This window comes from Solea solea, chromosome 2, assembly GCF_958295425.1.
Source record: "Solea solea chromosome 2, fSolSol10.1, whole genome shotgun sequence".
NCBI classification, from domain to species: Eukaryota; Metazoa; Chordata; class Actinopteri; order Pleuronectiformes; family Soleidae; genus Solea; species Solea solea.
In genome coordinates this window covers 34832463-34857038 of record NC_081135.1, presented here as the reverse complement: position 1 = coordinate 34857038, position 24576 = coordinate 34832463, and the positions used below count along the sequence as shown (strand labels likewise).

The window sequence follows — 24576 nt, the reverse complement described above, 5'->3', positions numbered from 1 at the left end:
CCGATTCAGTACAAATCAGATTTGATGGCTTTCATGTTGGGCTTTTAGTGTTTTCCACAAGTTAGAATTTCAGAGTTCCTCGTCGGAAGTTTGACGGTGGATATTTCCCAACATTGCAAACTCCGATATAGGATTCCAAAATGGCTGCCACTCACGCTAATAGAAAACAAAACAAAACATGGCTTTGTCTTATTTCTCTCGCATTAAGTCGATCATACACACATTCTGTTTCATTTTAATCCATACATGTACCCTCCAATTTCTGAACTTTTATGGGTCTAATTGGAGGTGAGGCCACGCCCTCTTCTGACTTGCATGACCATGAATCGGATTCATAAATATCTGATTAAGGACCGCACCTTACTGAAGAGACACAAGTTTGACAAATCAGGATTTACATTTAAAGTTGGATGAAGTGTTTTTGGGATCCTTGGAAGTTTCTTCTCGACTAACACATGTCACTGAGCAAATGCTCCAGATCAGTGACAGCAGGCAGAATATTTGTCTTTTAATCCCAGATTTTAATAAGAGTAATTCACTGGCAGCAGCTTTAAAGGTACAGTGTGTAAAATGTAGCAACACTGGCAACAGCTGAATATCCATCACCTCACTCTTCTCTTCCAAGTGTGTTGGCGAATATGAGCCCTTGTTTAACCTGCAGCCCTAATCCTAAACCACATTGTATCTTGCTTGATTTATTTATTTTTTTTAAATCGGGACAGATTTTTTTGAAACCCCCACATGAAATCTGATTTTATTTTGAGAATAGTTTAGAAATCTTATCAATTTAGAAATGTTTGGGATTTCTGGGGGCGTGGCCTGTAATTATAGAAATCCATGTGTAAGACCGGACTAGACGATGTCAGTGTGGACAAGTGCACAATAGATTTGATTGCTTGCACTATTTAACGTAAAATGTTGGTTGGGAAGATTGGATTCTGATTGGATATATCGTGCTTACAAATCCAATTTAGGCTGCAGTCAAAACAAGGCTTGGTCCAAAATGGCGGCGAGTGTAGAGCTGACCCGGCTCGATAGAAATATAAAAGGCTTAATCTGAGATGATGGAAAACAGCAATTCGTACAATCCGGTGATTGTAATTTCATGTTAAATTTCTGCCAAATGAAAATCTGACTCTTTTTAAACACTTGACTTTAAATGACACCTTTAAAATGTTTATTTCTTTCTGCAGTCGAGACTCATGTTGAACAGCTCTCTTCATGATGATGATGATGATGATGATGTGCCTGGTGCAGCTCACTGCCTCTCGTACAGTAGATTTCCATGTGGGGGGGGGTTAAAGGTGGGTTTGGGGAGGCGTCTCTCAGAGGACAAAAAAAAGTCTCAGGGAGGAAAACTGCATGAAGACGGTGGCTGCGTGTGAGGTGAGAACTTCGACTTATTAACTCGTGTCTGCGTGTCATACGTTCAGCCACAGCTCAGTTTCATGTGTCGTTAAAAGTTACATTTCATTTAAACTCGAGGTTTAAACGTGAGGATTATCCTCGTGTGACTGCTGTCACTGACACACTGAGCCTGTGTTTAAATGAAGGGTGTCCAAATGTTTTTGACATGGAGAACAGACGAGGGCTGGTTTACAGGCGGACTGTGGAGGCTGTGGGGAACCTTTGTCCACACACACAAGCACAGAGAATATGTCAATGCATTGTTTTAAAGTAGCAAGAGACCAGTGAGGTAAAAAAAATATAATGAATTAATGACAAAAAAAAGCTTATTTTAATGATTAACATTTTCATTTTGTCTTTTAAAGTATGATTTATTGGCTTTTATGGCTTCTTTGCCTCATGGAGGTCTAGGTCTGAAACATTGCAGAAATAAAGGTTATCCTGCAAGTTCAGACAGTGTATGATATTTTTCCCTGTTTTCTAAAAGAATAGTTTATGTTTTGGTCAGATAATTCAATTATACACATCAGGATTTAGGTATACTGCAAAATAAATATACAGTATATGTATCAACCTGCATAAAAGCTGGGAAATTTTCCGTTTGCTTGACGTTTGCAGCTGATTCTCTGAAACTGACAGAAGTGAGACGAAGTGTTCTGTGTAACACATGTCTGACATTAACACACCCTTCATTTAATCTGCCAGAGTCTGCTATTATGTACATATGAGTCTTATTTCATGACTTGTATCTATAGTATATCTGCTTAAAATCGGTCACTTCCTGTGGCGATTTGAAGTTGAGTCAAATCAAATGGATATTCTTTGAAATTACACTCAATGGCCACTTTATTAGGTACACAAGAAACCTAATAAAGTGGCAGGAGTGGTGAAAGCACATCTGCTAAAAGGCGCATCTTCCTCAAACCTTAGTTCCTGTTTCCTTTCTGTCATTTCAATCTTTCCATTACATAGCTATACACTTGTTGGCAGTAGTTAGGTCATTTTTTTTTTTTTAGAAATATGAGTTTGTTTTCCAGTCATCCAGGAAGACTAGTCTTGGGTCTGTGGGGACAGTTACTCCTGTGATCTCTTTAAGAGTGCAGAGGTCCAATAAACCTCAAGACAAGTTTATACTGGAGTACGATATTACTGTGTTAAGTTAGACGTTCAGCACCTTGTCTTACAACATTTGCTTCTAATATAACTTATTCTAGACATGAGAGTTATTTCCTGAAGGCCTCACTGTTAAAAATGTTTTTGACACATATGATTCATCTAAATGTGGACTGGTGATGTTCCAGCTGCATATGCTGTCTGTTCTATGTACTGTTCCAGCATGTGCCCGCACACTTTGTCTGGGGCATTAGGGTGTTAATGGATTACTGAAAGGTGTTGACTCAGGTGTGTGTGTGTGTGTGTGTGTGTGTGTGTGTGTGGGTACACTGCTCAAAGTGTGCTGGGATCTAGTTTAGGCACCAGCCCTCCATCCCCTCTCCACCTCTCATGCTCCTCTGCGACGTTCCTGAGATCTTCGTATTGTCCCACCTTTGTCTCCTCCTGCGGCCTCATCTTCGTCATCTTCTGCCCCCGTTTCCGCGCGCCATGTCTCCTCTCTGCGTCGCCTAAACAGTCACCGACCCCCCACGACATGGACATCGGCGGGCTGACCACGGTGGTGGCAAATTCTGCCTACATCAACGCCCGCGGGAGCATCGACGGCTCCAACGCCGCAACAGCCCGGGACAAAAAGTACCACTCTCGCCTCAAGCTGCCCCACATCACCGTGTGCGAGGGCCTGAGGGACACGCTGGATTTGGCCTTTGACATCATCTGCGTGGAGCAGCCCATTGGCAAGCGCCTCTTTCGGGAATTCCTGGACGCCAATCCAGAGTATCACGGGCCCTGCCGTCTGTGGAAGGACATCGAGAGCTATGACCTGGCAGAGGACTCGGAGAGGATGAACAAGGCCTCAAAGATTGTCCAGCGGTACATGGAGCCCTCGGCCAAACACTACTGTCCCTTCCTGTCTGAGGACATCATCGCTAAGGTGAAGCAAGGCCAGGAGTCGGTACAGGACGATCTGTTCGCCGCGGCGTTGGCCACGACGTTGGCCTACCTGCGGGAAGCGCCCTACATCTTCTACCTGGAGAGCATGTACCTGAAGAGGTTCCTGCAGTGGAAGTGGCTGGAGATGCAGCAGATGGACGCCGACTGGTTCCTGGACTTCCGCGTGCTGGGGAAAGGTGGGTTTGGGGAGGTGTCTGCGTGTCAGATGAAAGCCACGGGGAAACTGTACGCCTGTAAGAAACTCAACAAGAAGAGGCTGAAGAAGAGGAAAGGCTATGAGGTGAGGAAACTTTACTTTTAATGCCTCTAGGTCCAGTAATATTATTTTAAGAGATTTGTGCCAACGTTAATAAACATTTTCAACCATTAAGGACACAATAAAAACACATAAAGCAGGTTTTTATTGTTTGTTTTTTTAGTGTCTGACCTACCAGCATCCTTTTAAATCAATCTGAAGTTGATGTACGTCCTATTAATATCAATTTATTCAGTTCAACCCTCACTTTACCTATAAACGCACAGATAATGGAAAATCGCTAACAAACCAAGCCTGAATGAAGTTCATTAAAAAAATAAGCAAGTTATGTGACGACAACTTGCTCCCTTTAGATTGAGATCATTTTAACCCTAACCCTTTAAAAAAATACTTAAAACAAAGGAAAAGTAGAATCAAACTTGTAAATGAATATTTAAAGCAAATTAATTCTCCTGAGGATTTTTTTCTCAAGTTTGCAGAACCACCTCTCTCGTCTATAAATGTAATAAATAATCTATACAAACCAAATATCTTTCTGTAAAATCCTTTAGATTATTGATATCATCAATATTTCCTTATTATAAAGTTTGGCTCTTGTTTTTCAATCATTTACTCACTATACCCACCACATGATTGCAATTTTTCCACATGATTTAAGGGGAAAACACAAAACTCTCCTAATTGATCCGTCATCACGTATTGATTTGATGAATACACATGTTTTTGTTCCAGAGAGAGTGTCCTGCACTGAGGTGTGGGTGCTAATCACTTTGTCCCTGCCTCTGCCTCGATGGGCTTTAGCCTGCAGTATTAAACACTGACACAGGGATAGAGTGATTACAGGGAGCTTTAGTGAAAAGCTCTTCTGAATGGAACTCCTTGGCACAGTTGTATCTTGCCCTTGACTTTGTCTGCGGTGGTCGTTTTTAAAATGGACTTTGACCTCTCAAACATTTGGCAATGACATGAAAACATACCGCACATGTTTTGTTCTCTCTCCCAGAACTTCTTCTACTGTTGTCTTTGTTTTTCTTGTGCGTTATCGTTCAAAAGTGCATTTGCTACCTTTGTCCTGCAGGGTGCGATGGTGGAGAAGAGGATTCTGGAGAAGGTTCACAGTCGCTTCATTGTGTCTCTGGCCTACGCCTTCCAGACAAAGGACGAACTTTGTCTGGTCATGACCATCATGAATGGAGGAGACCTCAAGTAACTTCACTCTCAGATGCAACATTTGAAATCTATTTAACCATCTGGAAAATGTAGTATAATTAATCTCTCGGTGGTTGTTCTGAAGGACGGTGTCATCACATTCACATGGATTATTCGTTCATTGTCCATCGCTATTCAGATGGATTGTATGTCATATAATATTTTCATTGCTTTTTTATTGCAGTAACATTCAGAGGGCAGTCAGCTGTTGAGGATAGTCTGACTTTATGCTTCATATCAACATTTATTTTTAGCACAACAAGAATAATCCTGAGTATTTCAATTCAAGCTTTGAGTTACAACATTAAAATACCATAACTGTCTAATGAGATTAGTTCAGAGTGACTTTGTCCACAATTACATTTTAATGTGTGCTGACAGGTTTGCACTCCCATTCCTTCCTATATCAATTCTTTCTTACCTACCTTTGTTCCTGCCTTCCACTCTACCTACCTACCTTAGCTTTCTTCTGCCTTCGCATCTACTGAGATTCATTCCTACATTTCTTACCTACCTACCTACCTACCTACCTACCTACCTTAGCTTCCTACTCCTTCGCATCTACTGAGATTCATTCCTACATTTCTTACCTACCTACCTACCTACCTACCTACCTTAGCTTCCTCCTCCTTCGCATCTACTGAGATTCATTCCTACATTTCTTACCTACCTACCTACCTACCTTCCTTCTACCTACCTACCTACCCAACTTGGGTTCCATCCTCTCCTCACCTACCCAGCTTCCTTCCTCCTTTTATCAACTGAGATTCCTTCCTTTTTACCCACCTTTTGTTTCTTCCTCCCTAAGTAGCTTCCTTACTTTCTCGTACCTAGCTACCTAGGTACCTACCTTAGCTTCCTTCCTCTTTCCCATCTACTGAGATTTCTTCCTACATTTCTTTCTTACCTATCTACCTACCTACCTACCTACCTACCTTTCTTGCCTGCCTACCTACCTACCCCCCTACCTTTCTTGCCTACCTACCTACCTACCTGCCTACCTAGCTTCCTTTCTCCTTATCAACTGAGAATCGTTCCCTTTCACCCACCATTGTTTCTTCCTTCCTTCCTCCCTTACTAGCTTCCTTACTTTCACCTACCTACCTACCTACCTACCTTCCCAACTTAGCTTACTCCCTCCCCCACCTACCTAGCTTCCTTTCTCCTTATCTCCTTAACTGAGAATCCTTCCCTTTCACCCACCTTTGTTTCTTCCTTCCTTCCTCCCTTACTAGCTTCCTTACTTTCACCTACCTACCTACCTACCTACCTACCTACCGTCATTGTATATTGTAGTTGAGGCTCACCTGTCCTGTGTTGACTGAAGGTACCACATCTACCTGGTGGATGAGACCAAGCCGGGCTTTGAAGAACCCAGAGCCTGTTTCTACACGGCTCAGATCATTCAGGGCATGGAGCACCTGCACCAGAAAAGAATCATCTACAGGGACCTCAAACCAGAAAATGTGCTGCTGGATAATGACGGTAAACCATCGCTTCTAGTTAACCATGGGTGAGTTTGCGATCACCTGTGTCTGTAATTAATGGCAGATGTTCTACTGCTGAACAGGGAACGTACGTATATCTGACCTGGGTCTTGCTGTGGAGCTGAAAGAAGGCAAAACGATGACCAAAGGCTACGCTGGGACACCAGGTGGGTTAATCAGCATTTAAAGGTGTAGTCTTAGTTTATAACTTTATAATAATTCCTTTCTTTTTTCTACATTGTTGTTTGACTTTGAATTCTGCAGGCTACATGTCCCCGGAGATGTTGAAAGGAGAGAAATATGACACCTCGGTGGACTATTTCACTCTGGGAGTGACTCTGTATGAGTTCATAGCTGCTAAGAACCCGTACAGGAACAGAGGAGAGAAGGTTAAGTCCACCCCATGATTTATTGGGCTTGTACACAATGACGACTGAAGCCGTGAAATAAATGAATGGGAGGATGAGAGGTTATTTGTCTCCTGTTTAGGTCGACCGTGAGGAGATGAAAGAGCGCGTGCTGACGCGGGTGGCGGATTATACGGACAATTTCACTGAGAATGCAAAGTCGCTCTGTGAAGGGCTGCTGGCCAAACAGGTCGATGTGAGGATGGGTTTTAAGAATGGATCCTGTGACGAGATCAGAGCTCACCCATTCTTCAAAGACATCAACTGGAGGAAACTGAACGCAGGTATCATCCATTACTTTTTAACTTATCTATCTACTATCTGGATCTTTACAATGTCTTCAAGATGTTGAATCTCCATGTCTCACCTCTTCAGGTATTCTACCGCCTCCCTTTGTCCCTGACCCTAAAGTGGTGTACGCCAAAAGTCTGGATGACGTTGGGGCGTTCTCTTCGGTGAAGGGCGTGGCCTTGGAGGACCCCGACAAAACCTTCTTTGACGAGTTCTCCACTGGCAACATCGCCATCCCCTGGCAGGAGGAGATGATTGACATGGGTATTTATAGAGAACTCAACATTTGGGGTCCTGACGGCACCCTCCCAAATGACCTCCGCAGGGAGTCCATACTAGAGCAGCCAAAGTCATCGACCTGCTGCACGTCGTAGAGTGAATGACGTGTCTTGAAAGACTCAGAAATTCAGAACAGACACTAATCTCTTCTGATTGTAGAATCACAATGAACAGAAAAAAGCAGATTTTCTACCTGGAATGGACTGAACCATTGATTTAGCACCCGTACAAATCACACCTAGTTAAGCAGAATTTGCAAAGTTTTTGTATTTTTTCAGCTTTCTATCCACATGGAACTGCAGTTTTGGGATCCCTGAATTACTAGTTTTGGAAAACGTGTCCCAGAGTGAAAAATCTGAAATCGTCACCCTTACATTGCATTTTCCTCACACGTACACTTGACTTGCTTAACAGTGGACATAGTTGAAGCTTGGTTCTGGAGGCAGAAGTAAGAAGACCAGTGTCTGCCTTTGTTGACTTTGCAGCAAGAGTCGCTAATGTTGCTAAATTGGTGGCTAAATATTTGATTGGCTGGTGCTGTGTAAGAAGATGGAAATGCTAAACTTTTCTAGTGGCAGTGCTAGCAAAGCAAAGCAATACACTCACAATGCCCTTCAGCAAGATTTGATACCATTCAAAGTGAATGAAAAGCTCCCTCCACCGTGAATGTGTGAATTGAATTGGCCACTGGCTTTGTACATATGTTGTTATTACAGTGCTTTTTAAGTGACAGTCACATGTTGAACATCTAAGATCTTCATTTCCCTCCATTGTGTTTATGTAGCATGTATGCTGTTTATAGTGAGTGCTTTTATTTTCCTAGATTTTAAAGCTATATTTTACAGTTTATCAAAAGGTGAGGCACCATGATAAATGCAAAATGTTATGCTGTTTGTTAAAATGTTCTCAGAGGTCCAGTGGGTGAAATTTAGGAGGGTTTTTTTGGTAGCAAACTGAATATACTACCAATACGTATGTTTGTTTAATCACAAAAAATAGTTTTGTTTTTGTAGCTTAAAATGCATGTATTTACATCCTTTCTGGTATGCAAAGGCCATAGGAATCATCCGTTTGTTACAATCTGCAACCATTAGATGTCACTAATTCTTACACACTGGACCTTTTAAATATTTAATTATGGTTAATAAATACTGACTGCACTAATAGCCAGAGCACTTTTGACATTGATATGGTTTATGTAGGTTTATTACCACAAGACATATTTGAATAGAAGAGAAATGTTTACAATAATATCAGTTTATTTTTGAAAACAAAGTGTGGAACAAAAGTTGTGAATGAAGTCAGAATCAGAAACAAGTGTATGGAAAAAGTACTGGTGAATAAAAAAAGGCTTATTAAAATGGAATCTGAGTGAGGAACTCTTTGCTTTCTGTGGAACAACAAGCACAGCGCTATCTAGGAATGTCTTGTAAACACAGATGAGAACAGATTCAAATCACAGAGAGGAGATGCAATTTCCTGTTTTCTTGAACAGTTTTTAAAACACAACAAAGAACTTTTGAAAGAAACTCCGCCCACTCACGCCCCTCACTCTTTGGCTTTGGCCTTGTATATCCTCACCTCCTGCTGTGGAAGCTCCATGAGCAGCGTGGAGTCAAACCCGCTTGTGAAGCACTCTGTGAACCTCATGTCCGACTGAAACCGGATCTTGTTGGCCCACAGCAGCGTCGTTCGACTCCCTGGTCGGCAGAAGTGATGCATGGTCTCCAGCAGATCCTCCAGACTGTTGTGGTGATAGACCACGTCAGCTGCCAGCACGTAGTCGTAGTGGTAGGACGGATAAGGGAAATCACGCTCCAGGTCCTGACCCCAGGCGAGGGCAGCCACCTGAGGCTTGTACCGGGAGCGGCCTTTGGTGTTTCGCAGGAGGTTAAAGGTCAGATTAGACAAGATGTCTGGCAGGTCAGTGGCCGTCACCCAAGCTCCTGGAAATAAAGAAAAACAAGGTACAGTTAGGAAAAGACATCGACAAGACACTTTTGTACAATTTCAGTCAGACTAAAGGCCCATTTATACTTTACGCAAAAGGCAGAGACCGACGGAGCCTTTTGGCAACACCATCAGAAATCCTTGGGGCAGTATAGAGTCATTAGTCCAATCAAGAAAACGATGAGGAAGAGGCTGTTTGGGCTTTTAAAACTGGCTGCCAGAGCTTGATGGATTATCCCTGCAGCCAGGAAAAGGAAAGTGACTGCTCTCACTGGCACGTCCCATATTTGACTTGAGGGCCTCTCGGGTGAAGTGAGATGTCAAAAGTCACAGCGGACATATAAGTAGAAATATTGAAAATTCCGCTCATCATTGATATCTCCCACCTACTACACCAATGCACAACAAAATAACCTATTCAATGGTCGCCATGTCCGTTGATGCCCGCAACTTCCCTCTAGAGGAAGTATTGCGTAAACTTCCATAACAATGCAAAAGATGCTCAGCGGTATGTAGGGTAGTGACGGAGATAAAGTTAAGCACCGATGGACGTATAACTTAAGAAAATTGAGTATAAATGGGACCTTAACATGTTTACATGTATTTTTAAAGTCACAATTCTGAAAACATGAAGCTGTGATGTTTCAACGTGTGTGTGTGTGTGTGTGTAAAGCTGTAGATGTTATTTCAGGACAAAACAACAACTACACTTTATAGAAAGATGAGACAAAAGAAACACATTTCTACACACTTGTATGGACTTGATATGTAACATGACTTCATGTAGTTTAAAACTACATTGTATTGTTTCTCCACCCACTGTCCTGCATGTTCTAGATGTTTCCCTGCTCCAGCACACCTGATTCAAATGGAGCTGACCATTTGAATCAGGTGTGTTGGAGCAGGGAAACATCTAAAACAGGACCAGGATTGAGAAAACCCTAGTTTTTAAACATACACCAACACTTCTGACGGTTGTGTTTATTTGAAGCTCTGTAAGACATACACATACAAAAGATGTGTGTATTAATTTGTTGAAAGAAATCAAAGGTTTGTGATTAGTGTTTTGGTGGAAAACCAAAATAATGTCACTAATGCTTGTGTTCCTCAAATCTACGGTTAAACAATCATGGATTCTAGAATTGTAGGGTTTTCGTTGTCTGAAAATATGTATAAAATGTATTGACATGCATGTTTCCTCTATGCATAATAGAGAAGCCAAAAGAAGACAGTATCATTCCTATGTCTTCACACTTTCTTTACAGTTAATGACCTGTTTGCAATGCAAGACATTTAGAGTGGGTGGATGGTCATGGTCAGTCCAGACAATGAGTCCCAGTGTTTTTAGCACGTTCCCGATGTTTCGCTCGACCTTTCACCACCCCACTGAAACGTTGCTTTAGCACAAAAGATGAACAGATATCTGTAGAATAATCAGGACATATTTATGCACCATAGAACATAAAACGTTGATGGCGTTTCCTCTGTCATCGTGTCAATGACACTGACGATGTGAAGCTAAACTGGACCTGGCCTTACCGAGCAGACTCGCTACTATGGAGAGTAGTCCAGTGCCGGCTCCGATCTCCAGCACGGCTTTGTCCATCAGGTTCACTTGTCTCTGGTTATTCTCCAAGAACTGGCACAAAGCCACTGCCTACACAACAGAGGCTCATTATCAGATCAAAAAACAACCAGGTCAGTGAACGTGACGTCGTTGCCGGAGAGCATACGTACCCCAGGCCAGATCAGGGCACCGTAAGTATCTATAGACTCGCGGATGCTGATGTCATGACCGGCAAAATAAAAGGACTCCTTCCCCAGCGAGTAGTAAACACTCGGTTCCCAGATGTTCCTCCTGTCCAGAGCTTCGCCCGCCATGGCTTTTTGGTCTGTTAGAGCTGTAAAGATAGATTATAATTCTGTTAATCCACTTAATATCTCCTATATAGAAACAAGGCTAGTGAGAGTAGTGCAGAACTCATTCACATGTTACCTTCTTCTGTGGTTTCCTGGTTTGCTGGACGCTTTTCAACCTGGATCTTGTCTCCATCCTTCTGGTCTCCAGGATTCTTCTGTTCGACTGGCTGGCAGATTTTGGACAATCCCTCCATCAAAACTAAAATAATGATGATACATTAAGCTTTTATTAACTGATTGCTGTGACGTGCAACTGTTGAACTTGCATTTCATGCTTTTAATTGTGTTTAAGCCACTGTTAGTTCTTCAGACATGCCTTCAGATCAGCTTAAAGGTAAAGTTGGTCAAGTTTAGCAACATTTATTGGTGCTCAGTATTCCTCACATCACCATTCCAAGAAACAATGACTGTATGAACCACAATCAAGTCATTGTTCATTTATTAAGAATTAAGTATAATTGTTTCATCTTCCATAAGTATGTATGCATGTGTATATAATTGTATTTATTTTGTAGCCTTGCAATAACTCAACATACTATACTACTAATATGTACTTAGGGCAAGGGCCTTGCTTTACAGAGGCCCTGCAATGATTCTACAGTAGCCCAATTTGACCAGACAGACTGAATTCTAACGATATCTTAATGCCACAAAACGCTTAGTTTGTTTTCCACTGGTTTTGTTTTAACTTTGCTGTCATTTCAGTTCCATGCAATCAGCTCATTCCCCTCACCTGGTGAACCCTCTCCCTCCCCTCTTCTCACCTGCAGCTCATTCACTCGTCTGAGCCTCAGTATAAAAACACACACTGGTTCACATTCACCTTTCCTTTGTTGTATTGTGTGTTTGACTGACGTTCTGTTTCAACCCTCACTATGTTATTTGAAATGTCCTTGAATTGCATCATGTTTTATCAGACTTTGAGATTCTTTTCTGCCAGAATGTGACAGAAAAGACCTTCTACATAATTCTCTATGGATTAGTTGTTTAAATATTTTAATGGGGAACAAAATATGGGGACTTATAGAAAATCGTGCACTTATCTTTCTCAAAAAATACCTCAAATGAAGGGATTAATAAACACATTAAAGAATACAATACAGATGTTAGCATGCCATAACCACTGCTCATGCTGTCCCAGGTTTCATGCTAACTAGCAGATATTAGCAAGCCATAACCACTGCTAAAGACTCTCCCAAGTTTACTTGCTGACTAGCAGATGTTAGCATGCCATAACTACTGCTAATGACTTGTACAGGTTTCATACTAACTAGTAGATGTTAGCATGCCATAGCATGATAAATGAAATGGAGATAAAACGTTGATACCAGCTTGTTAGCATTGCTACTGTGATGCTAAGCACTGCCTCAAACAGCTGCTAATAAAGCTAGCAAAGTCTTGTTTTTATGTACATATTCACATTTCACTCTGTAAAATGATTAGTTCCCCCCGCCCCACATTGTATTAAACTATATCTCGTTAGATAAACAAATTTGTTCACAAAAGTTTATCTGCTAAAAACAAACAATACACAAACACATCAAACCTCATGTTGCTAATAACCCTCTGCCATTATTTCCTGTAATCATATATTTGACATATATCAGCGTCTTTGCAAACACATCCATGGATGACAGAGCATCATCGAGTGGAAACAGTTAAAATCAAATTCTGTGAAACATATTTTGCACATTTTGACAGTTTTTTCTGTAAAAGGAACAATTCTTGGAACTGTTTTTATATTATTACATCTACCTTTGTCAATTCTTGCCATACAAACCATTCTAGGGACAGGTGTTGCAAATTAAGAATCTGCTAGAAACACTATGGTGCATGCACTGGACAACTGTAGGCAGGTACTGGCTATGTCCATGGTTCTCAAACTGTGGTACGCAAGCTTCCTCTGGTGGTACTTGGAGGAAAATCAGAAATACTGTTCCTCTGTATATACCACGGTATTTGATCAGAGTGGAGCTGAGGAATTTTGATCGCCGTGAGTAGAAAATGAAACAAATAACAAAATAAATGAATGAATTAAATAATCATAATGTAAAAGTCATCTCTCGCTTCATCATACTCTAATTTCGCTATACCAGTGAGTGACTTATGTGAGGTAGAGGAGGATGATGATGACTTTGCTCGGTCTATTTACACCACTGTATTCTAATGTTTGTGATAACGGTGTTAATAGTACTTGGTATAAAAAGTTTGAGAACCACTGGTATATGTTATTGTATCTGTCCCTAATAAAAAATAAAGCATAAATAAATAAGTTGGACTGGATTTAGTCCATTTGTCGCGTTGACTGTTGTGAAGCCCAGAAACACAGCTGGTTAAACCCTAAGGTCAACAAAGCTGCACACAGAGATACAGAGAGTAGATAACACATCAGTGTGAAATGAAAGATTCAATTAATCATTTTAAAGAAAAATACAGTTCTTAAAACATGCAAGTAATTGAATTTCTTTGAGGAAACTTGTGTGAAACTTACCTGTCTGAATCAGCTGCCTTTTCGTTTTTTTTCCTCCTTTCTTGTGTGGTCACGTCTCTGCTGTGTTTGTGTTCTCGTCTTTATAGAAGCAGCATCGTCTATGACACACCCCTGAGCGAGGTGGAGGTCACTGGGCTTTACTGGTGTCACTGGCAGAAGCAAACAAATGGATTTCTAATTCCAGACCCCTCCCTTGTTGCCGCACCGTGTATATTCTGTAGTTTATATCTCTTGAAGTAACAGCATTATCACCAAGGTTAAAATACAATGGTGTAAATAGTCGAGCAAAGTTTTCACAGGATTTCACAGATTTGTTCCCAATCATCATCATCATCCTCTTCCTCGCATATACTTCACACACTAGTATAGTGACATTAGATTAAGATGGAACTCCCTGGTATATACAGCAAGAACAGTATTTCTGATTTTCACTAGAGGAAGCTCGCGTACCACTGGTGGTACACGTACCACAGTTTGAGAACCATGGGTTTCCGATTCTCCAGGGTTCTATCATAAATGGTTTGCAGTGTAGTCAGCTGCAGGGTGAGGAAACTTCTCCCTAAAGGTCTGACCTCTGACACCTCCCATCCGTTTATCCTACATCTCTTTCCCTCCCCTCCCTCATAAAGCCGCTGGTTTTCTCCGTCCATCAACCGCAGAATTTAAGCGTCATATTCGTTCTGAGCGGCGAGTTCAGAGGTTGAGGGGTTTAAAATACAGCGAGCAGCTGTGTCACTGTCAGAAAAGCCGTGGAACTATTTCGGGGCGTGTAATGTTTACAGCAGTGAGCGCGGCTGAACCTCATAAATCCATGTTATTGTGATATGACAATGAGCAGCCACCACATGGATGAGTGAAGGATTGTCACAAAACTTCTAATGTTTTCGTGTCTTGCAATGATTTTGTGATTATGCCCTCTTTTTTTTTTGGTTTTTATTTACACGGTCCCTTACTGTGATGAGAGGAAAACAACATATGTCGACCCACTGCATGAGCACAGAGGAACAGACTGATGCACCAGCAGGCATGTGGACAGTTAAAAATGAGGCTGTTTGACCACATGAACAAAAGATGCTCCATCATTATGTTGCCCATATGACAGTAATACTCTAAACCAACTTAATGCTCGACAGATCTGTTTTAAATGCAGCTCCTTTAATGGACTCAAATGTGTTTGAGTGTCAATATTCCACTCAAATAGCTTTAATCTATTTTCAAGCACGTTTCCCTACAAAATAAAATTAATTAGCAAATTAATTTGAGATTCTTTGCACATGTAATCTTTTACTGTCCGTATCAAGACACAATTTTTCGGGATTCGGTTTTAAAATCAACAATTTAAAAGGACAGTAAACACATTACCAATACTTAAATAAAACCGCTTAAAGGTCCAGTGTGTAAGATTAAGGTGAAATTATTTTTAATTTGGCAGAAACTGAAGATTGATTGATTGTATGAATTAGCCTTTATATTTACTGTATATCAGGAACCGGGTCAGCTCTACTGAGGCTGCAGGTTTGGACCACCATGTTTGTACAGTAGCCCACGATGGACAAAATACACATCTTTTAGATTTCGATGCTAATTGACACACTTAGACGAGAAGAATAAGGTGAGGGATATTCAGCTGCAATATGAAACTAATTTTTACACACTGTACCTTTAACAATGGGCTCACCTAAAAAAATCTTTGCCTGCTTAAGTTTATGATATCTTAATGTGTTTTTTTTGCATCGTTTCTGGCTGGAAGCTGAAGTTATTAAACGGCTCACTCTCCCACACCAAAGCCCATTGGAAAAATCAGTTTTTACTCTGCAGCGACTCAGCAGCTGCTAATCTACTGTTGCCTTGTTTGGTAAATCCATGTCACTAGGGTAAATCTGAGAAAGGGATTTTAAAGTCACAGGATAGCAGAACTGACCTGACTGAAAGAGGCAGTGTTAGATTAAAAACTCTTGTGATTCAAAATCGTTGATTTTACTGCACGAAAGAAAGAAAGAGAAAGAAAATAAAACTTCTCAGAAACACAGCGGTGCAGATCTTTGAGTGCATTAAACACCCATGTCGCCAAATTCTTGGCCACCTGACAACACACACATGGAAGAGCATTTCAAACCAGCTAAATCTCACGCTCATCCATTCACGTAGCTGCGTCCATCGACTGTGGAGATAAACGTCTGGTGCCTGGTATGTGTCTGTACTATAAAAGGCTGATGGTGTAAACATTTAAACCTGTTTTTCAAACCGCTGGCAGAGTCCATCTGCCTGTGCAGGGCTAACGACCGAACATGGATATGGGGGCCATTCGCTGCTTGTAAGCCGGGCTGTGGGGGCTTTAGATTGGAGGATTCACCGCCTCAGTGCACACACACACACACACGGATGCCAGGAAACAACTGGTTGTGCTGCATGAACCCAGAAAATGACTTGAACTGACAGATGGCAAACGGCAGCGTTGAGTCACTCGCATGTAAACAGCAACACTGATAATCAGCAGAGGAATGAGGTTATTTCCAGATCATCAGGATCTCCACTCCAGGATTCCATGTCACTCGTCAATCACGGCTCATGACCGTCTGGTTTTTGCCAAGAAACCTTATCCCCTGACAGTGGTTTTTAATTATTTTACCATAACCGTCTCACAAGTATTAAAACGAGACCTGGGTCATAACCTCCATGCTGAGATTTTCATTGGGAGTGACCAGGATGGACAGGATAAGAAATGACTATATATTCCAGCGACAGCTCAGTTTGAACGGTGAGATGGAGATGAAGTTGGAGAGTCAAGGTTGAGATGGTTTGGTCACGTGCAGAAGAGGGAAAGTGATGTTGAAGATGGTGGACAAGAGGAAAAGTGAGGAAGACCACAGAGAAGATTCATGGATGTTGTGAAGGAGGACATGAGGACAGTTGGTGTAATGGAAGAGGACACAGGGGGAAGAGGACAGGATGGAGGTAGATGATCCTCTGTGGTGCCTCCTAAAGGGAGAAGCTGAAGAAGAAGAGGGTCATAACCTACATCCCCAGAAAATGCCATCCCTTTTTATTGTTTACTTTTTGAGTTGTGCTGCTGAAACTTGGTCAAACTTGGTCAAACGTGATTTATTGAAACTTGAGGAAAGAAATAGACGTTGGTCCTCACCTGCTGTCACGCCTTAGCAGGGTTGTTTAAGACCTGGTTTTAGCGTTTTTCGAGTTAGGTTTAGGTTAAGACTGACCCTGTTCAGAGCGGTCGTCCTCATGGAGACCAAAACCTGGTCCTCATGAGGCAGAACTTTATTTCTGAGGGGCTGGTTAAGGTTATCGCTAAAACTTGGATTGTTATTAGATTAAGGTTACTTAATAGCATATTGAGTAGGGTGTCCTCATTCTTTCGGCTTCTTAGGGGTTGCCACAGTGGCTCATCTATCTCCACTTTGTCCTCTTCTGTTACACCAGCTGTCCTCATGTCCATGGTCTTCATCTTCTCTCGCTGCCCAAGCAGCTCCATCTTCAACAACCTGTGAAGAGAACTGACAGCAGACGGATAAGGAGCTGCCACTCATCACCTGAGTGTCGCTAATCCTCATCTCCATGTGCAAAGGTCGGGGAAAGCTTGTGCCGGCCAGTGGAAAATGAGTCACAGTCAAACACAGTAACATGTGAGGCTTTACAGTAGCCGCATGCACAGCGCCAGTGTTTGAAGCCAACACTTACTGGGTGCTAAGCTCCTGAAATGTTAAAGAGCAGGTTGTGAATGTGCTCAGTGAGTGGAGATGACACATTTACAGCACAAACGTATCATTTTGTTTGTTTTTTTTATCACAAATATGATTCTAAGCAACTTTTACGACAATGACAGATTGTTGGCGTCAGAACAAAATGTTCTGGTTAATGTCGGGAGTCTCCTGAGCTCAGTGAGTTGAGGGATGGTGTAAATGAGTCCTGGATGTATTACTGTTTACTGATAAACACCCACACACATCAACATGGTGCCAATCGGTGTTCCAATTGCACCGTGGCATTTGGGGGGATCCCTGTTTTCAGGTGGCACCGCGACTAAACACAACAAAGCCCAACATCACAGACACAGCTTTACAGTCTGACACCATCGATTTTCCACAAACACACTGGGAGAACCCTCAGGAAGAAGCCAGACATGCAGTAGGTGTCACATGTTCAGAAACACGTTCACCAGATTACAAACATAACAGCACATTTACAAAGAGACCAAACGTAAAATAGACAGAAGCTTTGCTACATGCTTTGAATGGGAAAAGGTAGCGCCACCTGGTGGACAAATATAAAAACTAAAAATGTAATGCTAGTAGTCCAACATGAAATAAATAAAAGCAATATTTAATGTTAATATAAATGTGGAATCAAAAATAATATTTTTTCAATTGGACTATTTTTGTCCTTAGGAACAAATTAGGTTGTTTTTTTCTAAAACAAACAAACAAAACAACTTACAATGCTTACAATACGATCAGTTTATTATTTATGTGAATACCCAGGTACTTATAAGATGTTACCATCTCAATCTCTGTATAAGTTCTCTCTCTCTCTCTCTCTCTTATAATGTTGTTATTAGTTATACTAGAATTTGAACAAAATTAATAAAGTGTTTTATTTTCTAGAAACTAGACCAACATAAATACATTGATATATAAAATGAAAGCAGTTGGGATCAAATTTAAATTCAGTTTATTATGAGTTTTTCAGCGGGAAAATAATCACAAATCAAGACTAAACCATCTTGCTTTCTTTAGCAACACAACATTTGTTTAAAAAAACACAAAACAAAAGAAAATATCCAAACCAAATAAAAACCAAAATAATTCTTATATACAAGTCATTTCAACCAGAGGCTTATTCATTCATTTTATCAACACGAATGAGTTGAGGTTATATAACATCACTTTTTCTTTTCCCAAGTGTACGTGTGTTTGTTGTTGGACACGAAAAGAAACTGTGTGTGTCGCTGCACTTTCACTGAAGAGGGAAGGAGCAGATGAAAGGCTGAGGCTCCCAACACGTGAAGTCATTAAACTTTCCATTTGCTGAAAGACAGAGAGAGAAAGACCAATGTTTAGCAATGTGAAAGGCAGAACATGACATCTGTGCACGATATTTAGAGTCATTTTAACAATTTAAAATCACTAAAATCCACTTTTGTGGAGAAGGAAAGTCAGTTTGCTGATGTCATGATGTAGTGATGACAGTGCAGACATAGATATAAGGGTGGGCAATATGGTGGAAAACAATATATAACATATTACTTTATTTAGCGTTAATATTCTGTTGTAAGAATTGTTTTGTCTCCATCACAATTTGGACTATTTGTGCTGCTATCTTGACCAGGACTTCCTTATCTTGATGCACAGTGTGGCTGCTGTGTTTTCTACTTTATTTTGATACATTTATGGCGTGTTTAATCTCCAACAATTACCAGGGAAATAATAATATAAATAAAATAATAATAAAAAATCTTGAGTTGAGTAGGTCTTATTTTTGTAGTGGAAAACCAACATAAACCGAGCCGTGCTGAGGCAAGTCGAGCTGGGACCATAGGTGGAAAAGAAGAAAACTACAATCCAACCAAATTTGTACAGAGGAAAACAGTCGTACCCAGAACTTCCACACAATTCTCCACGTTTGCTGTGTGGCTGGGTTCTCCTAACAGCCAGTCTGCATAAATCCACTCAGCTCCATCCAACCAGAGGAAGCGACCGGTCTGAAAACAAAACATAAGGTTCTTTAATGTTATTCACACTGTCTTATATTTATAACACTCTCCAGAGAAAACTACACACGTCCAAATATCGTAAGCCTCCAATCCAGGTGCGCGTGTATCTGCCATTGTGTCTCATCATTAAGTTCATCATCTCCATGTGGGCGCTCTGGCTCGTGATGGAGGCCAGGTGACCTCCGGAGAAGCTTCTCTGGCAGAAGAACTGTGAGGAACCAAAGGCAAAGGATTCAACATCTTAGTCAAATAAATAAAACATAATGTAAAACAAAGTTATTGTGGTGTTATAGTGGAGAACACGGTGACTACCTCTGCATCTGCAGCCACCTTTGGTTCCTTGAAGAACTGGTAACACTTGCCCTCGAGCACGACACCAGAGGAACAGCTCCCCCCTGTGGCCAAAAGGAGAAATTACATGCTCATGATACACATGAACTCTGAGGTTCATTTTAAATGGACAAAACTTAACATGGAGACAAATGAACTGAAATGTTTTAAATAATAATAACCCAGGTTGAATGTATAAATTATAAAGCTTTGGATTAAAGTTATAATTAATGATCTGTTTTTCACAGGAGTCACAATCACAAGACATGAAATAAATATCTTGTTTTTCTTTTTTTGTTTAAAAACTAAATAAAGCAAGTAAATAGAATATACAGTATGTATGTAAAGATCCTTATTTTAATAGCAGTGTTCATTTATGTTATATACTGTTTCTGTATAATGTCTTTATAGAGATTTATAATTTATTATAATAATTAAAAACGATGAACAAAGATTTGTGACACTTATATGCTTCTGTAATCTATTATAACATTTTTTTAAATCCTTTTGCTTTGCTGTTTATAATTTAAAAGATTTAACATGTGTACAAAGTGTGTGTGTGTGTATGTATGTATATATATATATAGTTAAAACTAAATAATCTATCTTTTTACTATTGATATAAATACATATATGTCTGTTCATTTATATTAAAATACGATATGTTAAATATAATATGATAAACTATATATATATATATATATATATATACACATACAATTAATAAAAAATAATGATGTATCTGTAAATCGTATACATCTTATATTATATCTACCGTTGGGCGTTGTTTGGGTATGTCATGGTGTGCTGCTATTTCTTCTTCTTTTTTTGTTGTAAATTCGTTTTTTTTATGTACATTTTATGGTGCTGCTGGAGCCTTAATCTCCCAGGGGGATTAATAAAGTTCTATCTAATCTAATATAATCTAATCTAATCACTTGTTTAGGAAAAGCAGCAAACTGATCTTCTTTCTGCAGGTTTTTTTTTCTTCTTACCTTGAGATGTTTTCTCCCCCTGATCAGAGACCTGCAACTCTCTGACAATCCCACGGCCAGGTTCTTCTGCTGGAGGAACATCTTGCAGTGTGAAGGCCTCCCTCCCCGACTCCACCTCTGGGAAATAGCTCTCTGAAGATAACATCGGCTGACCCAGAGAGTCCAGCGCTGGCCCTTCATCCATGATACCCATGTATGATATGTGTTCTTCATTTTGTAAGGTCTCTTTCATCATCTCGGGCTTCAGTTCTGTGAATGGATCTTCATCTGAAACCAATTCGGCGTTCCTCACTTGACGCCCCTCCTCCTCCTCTACTACTGGCAGAATTCCATCAGCAGGATCGTTCTCTTCCTCTGGGAACATGACACTGTCATCGTCCAGTGGCTCGTCCAAACCTTCAGTGTGAGCTGCTCCTTCTGGTTGGTCTACATCCTCTGGCACCACCTCGACCTCCAACCCATCTTCAGTGTCTTGCCCTGTTTGAAGCTCCTGCCCTGCATTTGCATCTCGTCTGAATTTAAGCTCTAGCTCCATCATACGCTCCTGCTCTTTCTCAAAATCTGGTTCTTCTTGAAGCTCTTGCTCCGCCTTCACATTTGGTTCCTCTTTAACCTCTTGCTCCATCTTCACCTCTGGCTCTTCCTTAGCCTCTTGCCCCGCATTCATATCTCTTCTCAATTTAAGCTCTAGCTCCATCATACGTTCCTGCTCCTTCTCAAAATCTGGTTCTTCTTGAAGCTCTTGCTCCGCCTTCACATTTGGTTCCTCTTTAACCTCTTGCTCCATCTTCACCTCTGGCTCTTCCTTAGCCTCTTGCCCCGCATTCATATCTCTTCTCAATTTAAGCTCTAGCTCCATCATACGTTCCTGCTCCTTCTCAAAATCTGGTTCTTCTTGAAGCTCTTGCTCCGCCTTCACATCTGGTTCCTCTTTAACATCTTGCTCCACCTTCACCTCTGGTTTTGCTTCAAGCTCTAGCTCTACTTTAATCTCTGGTAATTCTTTAACCTCTTGCTCTACCTTCGCCTCTGGTTCTTCTTTAACCTCTTGTTCCACCTTCATCTCTGGTTCTTCATGAAGCTCTTGCTCCACCTTCATCTCTGGTTCCTCTTTAACATCTTGCTCCACCTTCACCTCTGGTTTTGCTTCAAGCTCTAACTCTACTTTCATCTCTGGTTCCTCTTTAACCTCTTGCTCCACCTTCACCTCTGGTTCTTCTTTAACCTCTTGCTCCACCTTTATCTCTGGTTCTTCATGAAGCTCTTGCTCCACCTTCATCTCTGGTTCCTCTTTAATCTCTTGCTCCACCTTCACCTCTGGTTTTGCTTCAAGCTCTAACTCTACTTTCATCTCTGGTTCCTCTTGAACATCTTGCTCCACCTTCACCTCTGGTTTTGCTTCAAGCTCTAACTCCACTTTCATCTCCGGTTCCTCTTTAACCTCTTGCTCCACCTTAACTTGTGGCTTAGCTTCATCCTCTACTTCCACCACTAGAGACATCTTCTCCTGCTGCTCCTTGGGTCTCAGTTCAGCCTGTGGTGCAGGAACCTCCACCTCCACATGACCCTGTAGAGGAACTTTGTCTCCCACCAGAGGGCTCTGGTTTCCCTTAGTCAGACCAGGATTTGGAGGCATGGCAAGAGTCACTGTCGAGTAAATAAGGAACGTTCATTTTTGGTATTGGTAGACAGATTCTCTAACCTGGATCCATCAACAACCTGCCTGTGCCTTCCCTTTACTGCATTCTCTTGTCTCTGTTGCTGTAATTTTATATCTCTGATCTTCATAATTTAGCATTTTTATGACACAACGGACACAAAATGAGTGAAAAAGGTCCACTTGATCCTGTCCAGTTGTGGATGGAGACACAGACTCTCAAAATAATCTTTTGTAAAAGGACTTTTAAACTCAACTTCCTGGTTAAATAAAGGTTACAAAAAACATAAAAGACACAAATATTGACTGCTCTTGAAATTTGACTGGAACTGTTTTAAGTCAAGTTTGGTTGTGCTATACAGTATGTGTTTCAATCAGTCGATCGGCTGATTAATTTATCAATAATCAACAGTCACATCGCACAGATTATAAGAACCCACTGGTCTGTCTCTGTTATTCATCCACACATGCAAACATTCATTTCCTGCTGCAGATACACATCTGCTCAGGCTCAAATCCATGTTGACATACAATAAAAAATGGGAATATAAGAAAAGATCGGACTCGGAGATCAGTGTGTTTTCAGTCACAAACAACAACAACAACAACAACAACAACAACAACAACACTCGAGAAAAGGAAAAGCTACTCCTCACTTTTTTTATTTATGTTTTTTAACGACGATAACTCGAATAAGTCGAGTTTTTTGCTCTCATTAAAACAACATTTTTAAGCCTAATCATTGTATCATCTTATTAAATGAAATATGACTGGAAAATCAAACTGTCTGGAGACTAAACTTGAAAAAGAACGTCTTACCTGTTAGACACAGTGAGACAAACACCAGTGTCTTCATCTTCAGGTGTAAGAAGTGTAAAAATCTGAATATTTTCTTTGTCGACGCTCCTCGTGGAACCGTTTTATTTCCACCTGTTCTCGAACCCTTTTATTTCTCTCTTCTATTTATTGCCTTTTACATGGTTAATCTTGATCAGTCCTGCCCCCTTTTCTCTCTTTCTGTAAGTTATAAAAAACTTCCCGCAGTCTTATCTGCTCCTTATTTTTGCCCTGTGTTGTTTCCTTATGACATGAAGTCGGTAATAATTAAGCAGGCAGCAAAAAAAGTTCACGTTCAAGGTGACGAGGCCTTAACACAAAGGTGAACAATAAGTCTTTTTCTGACTTTAAATGCAGAGCAGTGACTTCAATAATCAAAAAAATTGATCAGAGAGACATTAATGTCTGCTAGAAACAAAGTAGAGTCAAGTTTGAAAGGTAATAAATAAAACACTGTTCCAGTCATGTTGTTGTTGTGTAACGTGGACTCTGACTTGTTCTACACTAATTAATCATTATTTAAAGACACTGTAAATAACAAAAAAGGAGCATAAATGTCCGTCAGTGTTGATGAATGAGTATTTGCTTAGACTAACATGTCCAAACTCTGCAAAACTTTCAAAGCTCCACTGCGTTGTTATTTGGTGTTGTTATTCTGCTTCTGTTTTTGTCTTTCATTTGAAAAAATACAGGATTTGTCAAGCAAAACTATCAGCTCCTAACTGAGGGAGCGTTTGTGTGCATACAGAGGCAGCACAAGAAGCTTTTATTCCAGTTTTTTGTGAATTAGCGTGTTTTCTGTTGCTCTTTATGTAGAAACAAAGTCATGACTCAATTATTATTTTATGTTAGCAATAAATTAAGTATTTGATATTTTAACATTGCAGCTGGTCTGGATATCACTAACTTTGCCTTAATTGAAAATATTGTGTTTAAATATTTTATTAAAGAATCATGTTTTATTGGTAAAAATGTGTAAAATATCTTGATTTAAATCAAATCTATAAAAAAATGCTCTATAAGAGCTTTATTTGAGTCACACACGTACAGTAATTGTGTAGACGTTTGTATTAAAGTACAAAATAAAAACCTCAAAAACTGGTTAGTGTTGTTCTTTTAGAAGTTTGGTAGTTTGGACGTTATTTTGGTGTTAGTGTGTGTGTGTGTGTTTCTAAGTCACATATTCAGGCACATATTCAAGTTATGATTCACAAAAAAGTCACAAAATTACACCTTTTTTTCTGTTTTCCATTTCTTTTCTTTTT

The 24576-nt window shown here is 40.5% G+C and overlaps 3 protein-coding genes across 4 annotated transcripts; 1 reads left to right on the top strand and 2 right to left on the bottom strand.

Annotated features, from left to right (window-relative positions):
• Positions 1–1326: 1326 nt before the first annotated feature.
• LOC131477654 (rhodopsin kinase GRK1-like) lies at positions 1327–8120 on the top strand. Of its 2 annotated transcripts, XM_058654854.1 has the most exons (8): positions 1327–1386; positions 2860–3754; positions 4809–4936; positions 6267–6424; positions 6510–6593; positions 6691–6815; positions 6916–7117; positions 7209–8120. In XM_058654854.1, the coding sequence occupies exons 2-8, from the start codon at positions 3056–3058 to the stop codon at positions 7496–7498; spliced, it is 1686 nt and encodes a 561-aa protein (XP_058510837.1). In that variant the 5' UTR covers positions 1327–1386; positions 2860–3055; the 3' UTR covers positions 7499–8120. The 2 variants fall into 2 exon arrangements, with proteins under 2 accessions (XP_058510837.1, XP_058510836.1); XM_058654853.1 differs by lacking the exon at positions 1327–1386 and having other exon boundaries at positions 2517–3754.
• Positions 8121–8644: 524 nt separating this feature from the next.
• Positions 8645–14414, bottom strand: mettl21cb (methyltransferase 21C, AARS1 lysine b). Its single transcript, XM_058652567.1, has 6 exons — positions 14233–14414; positions 13765–13781; positions 11350–11472; positions 11091–11254; positions 10893–11010; positions 8645–9349 (listed from the first exon to the last, which is right to left on the bottom strand). The coding sequence occupies exons 1-6, from the start codon at positions 14412–14414 to the stop codon at positions 8952–8954; spliced, it is 1002 nt and encodes a 333-aa protein (XP_058508550.1). The 3' UTR covers positions 8645–8951.
• A 4019-nt stretch (positions 14415–18433) lies between these two features.
• Positions 18434–23426, bottom strand: si:ch211-160b11.4 (probable inactive protein kinase DDB_G0270444). Its single transcript, XM_058652455.1, has 6 exons — positions 23294–23426; positions 20818–22464; positions 19805–19887; positions 19560–19700; positions 19375–19480; positions 18434–18806 (listed from the first exon to the last, which is right to left on the bottom strand). Exons 1-6 carry the CDS (start codon positions 23328–23330, stop codon positions 18736–18738), a joined length of 2085 nt encoding a protein of 694 aa, XP_058508438.1. The 5' UTR covers positions 23331–23426; the 3' UTR covers positions 18434–18735.
• Between the last annotated feature and the right edge of the window lie 1150 nt (positions 23427–24576).

Excerpts from the sequence above, each read along its gene's own strand:
- LOC131477654 (XM_058654854.1), top strand. The coding sequence starts at position 3,056 with ATGGACATCGGCGGGCTGACCACGGTGGTGGCAAATTCTGCCTACATC. Across the intron at positions 6,594-6,690 it reads AGGCTACGCTGGGACACCAG|GCTACATGTCCCCGGAGATG; the intron begins GTGGGTTAATCA and ends TGAATTCTGCAG. Across the intron at positions 6,816-6,915 it reads ACAGGAACAGAGGAGAGAAG|GTCGACCGTGAGGAGATGAA; the intron begins GTTAAGTCCACC and ends TCTCCTGTTTAG.
- mettl21cb (XM_058652567.1), bottom strand. The coding sequence starts at position 14,414 with ATGGACGGAGAAAACCAGCGGCTTTATGAGGGAGGGGAGGGAAAGAGA. Across the intron at positions 11,255-11,349 it reads CCAGGAAACCACAGAAGAAG|CTCTAACAGACCAAAAAGCC; the intron begins GTAACATGTGAA and ends CTATCTTTACAG. Across the intron at positions 9,350-10,892 it reads CATAGTAGCGAGTCTGCTCG|GAGCTTGGGTGACGGCCACT; the intron begins GTAAGGCCAGGT and ends CTTTATTTCCAG.
- si:ch211-160b11.4 (XM_058652455.1), bottom strand. The coding sequence starts at position 23,330 with ATGAAGACACTGGTGTTTGTCTCACTGTGTCTAACAG. Across the intron at positions 19,701-19,804 it reads AGGTGGCTGCAGATGCAGAG|TTCTTCTGCCAGAGAAGCTT; the intron begins GTAGTCACCGTG and ends GGTTCCTCACAG. Across the intron at positions 19,481-19,559 it reads GAGGCTTACGATATTTGGAC|ACCGGTCGCTTCCTCTGGTT; the intron begins GTGTGTAGTTTT and ends TTTTGTTTTCAG.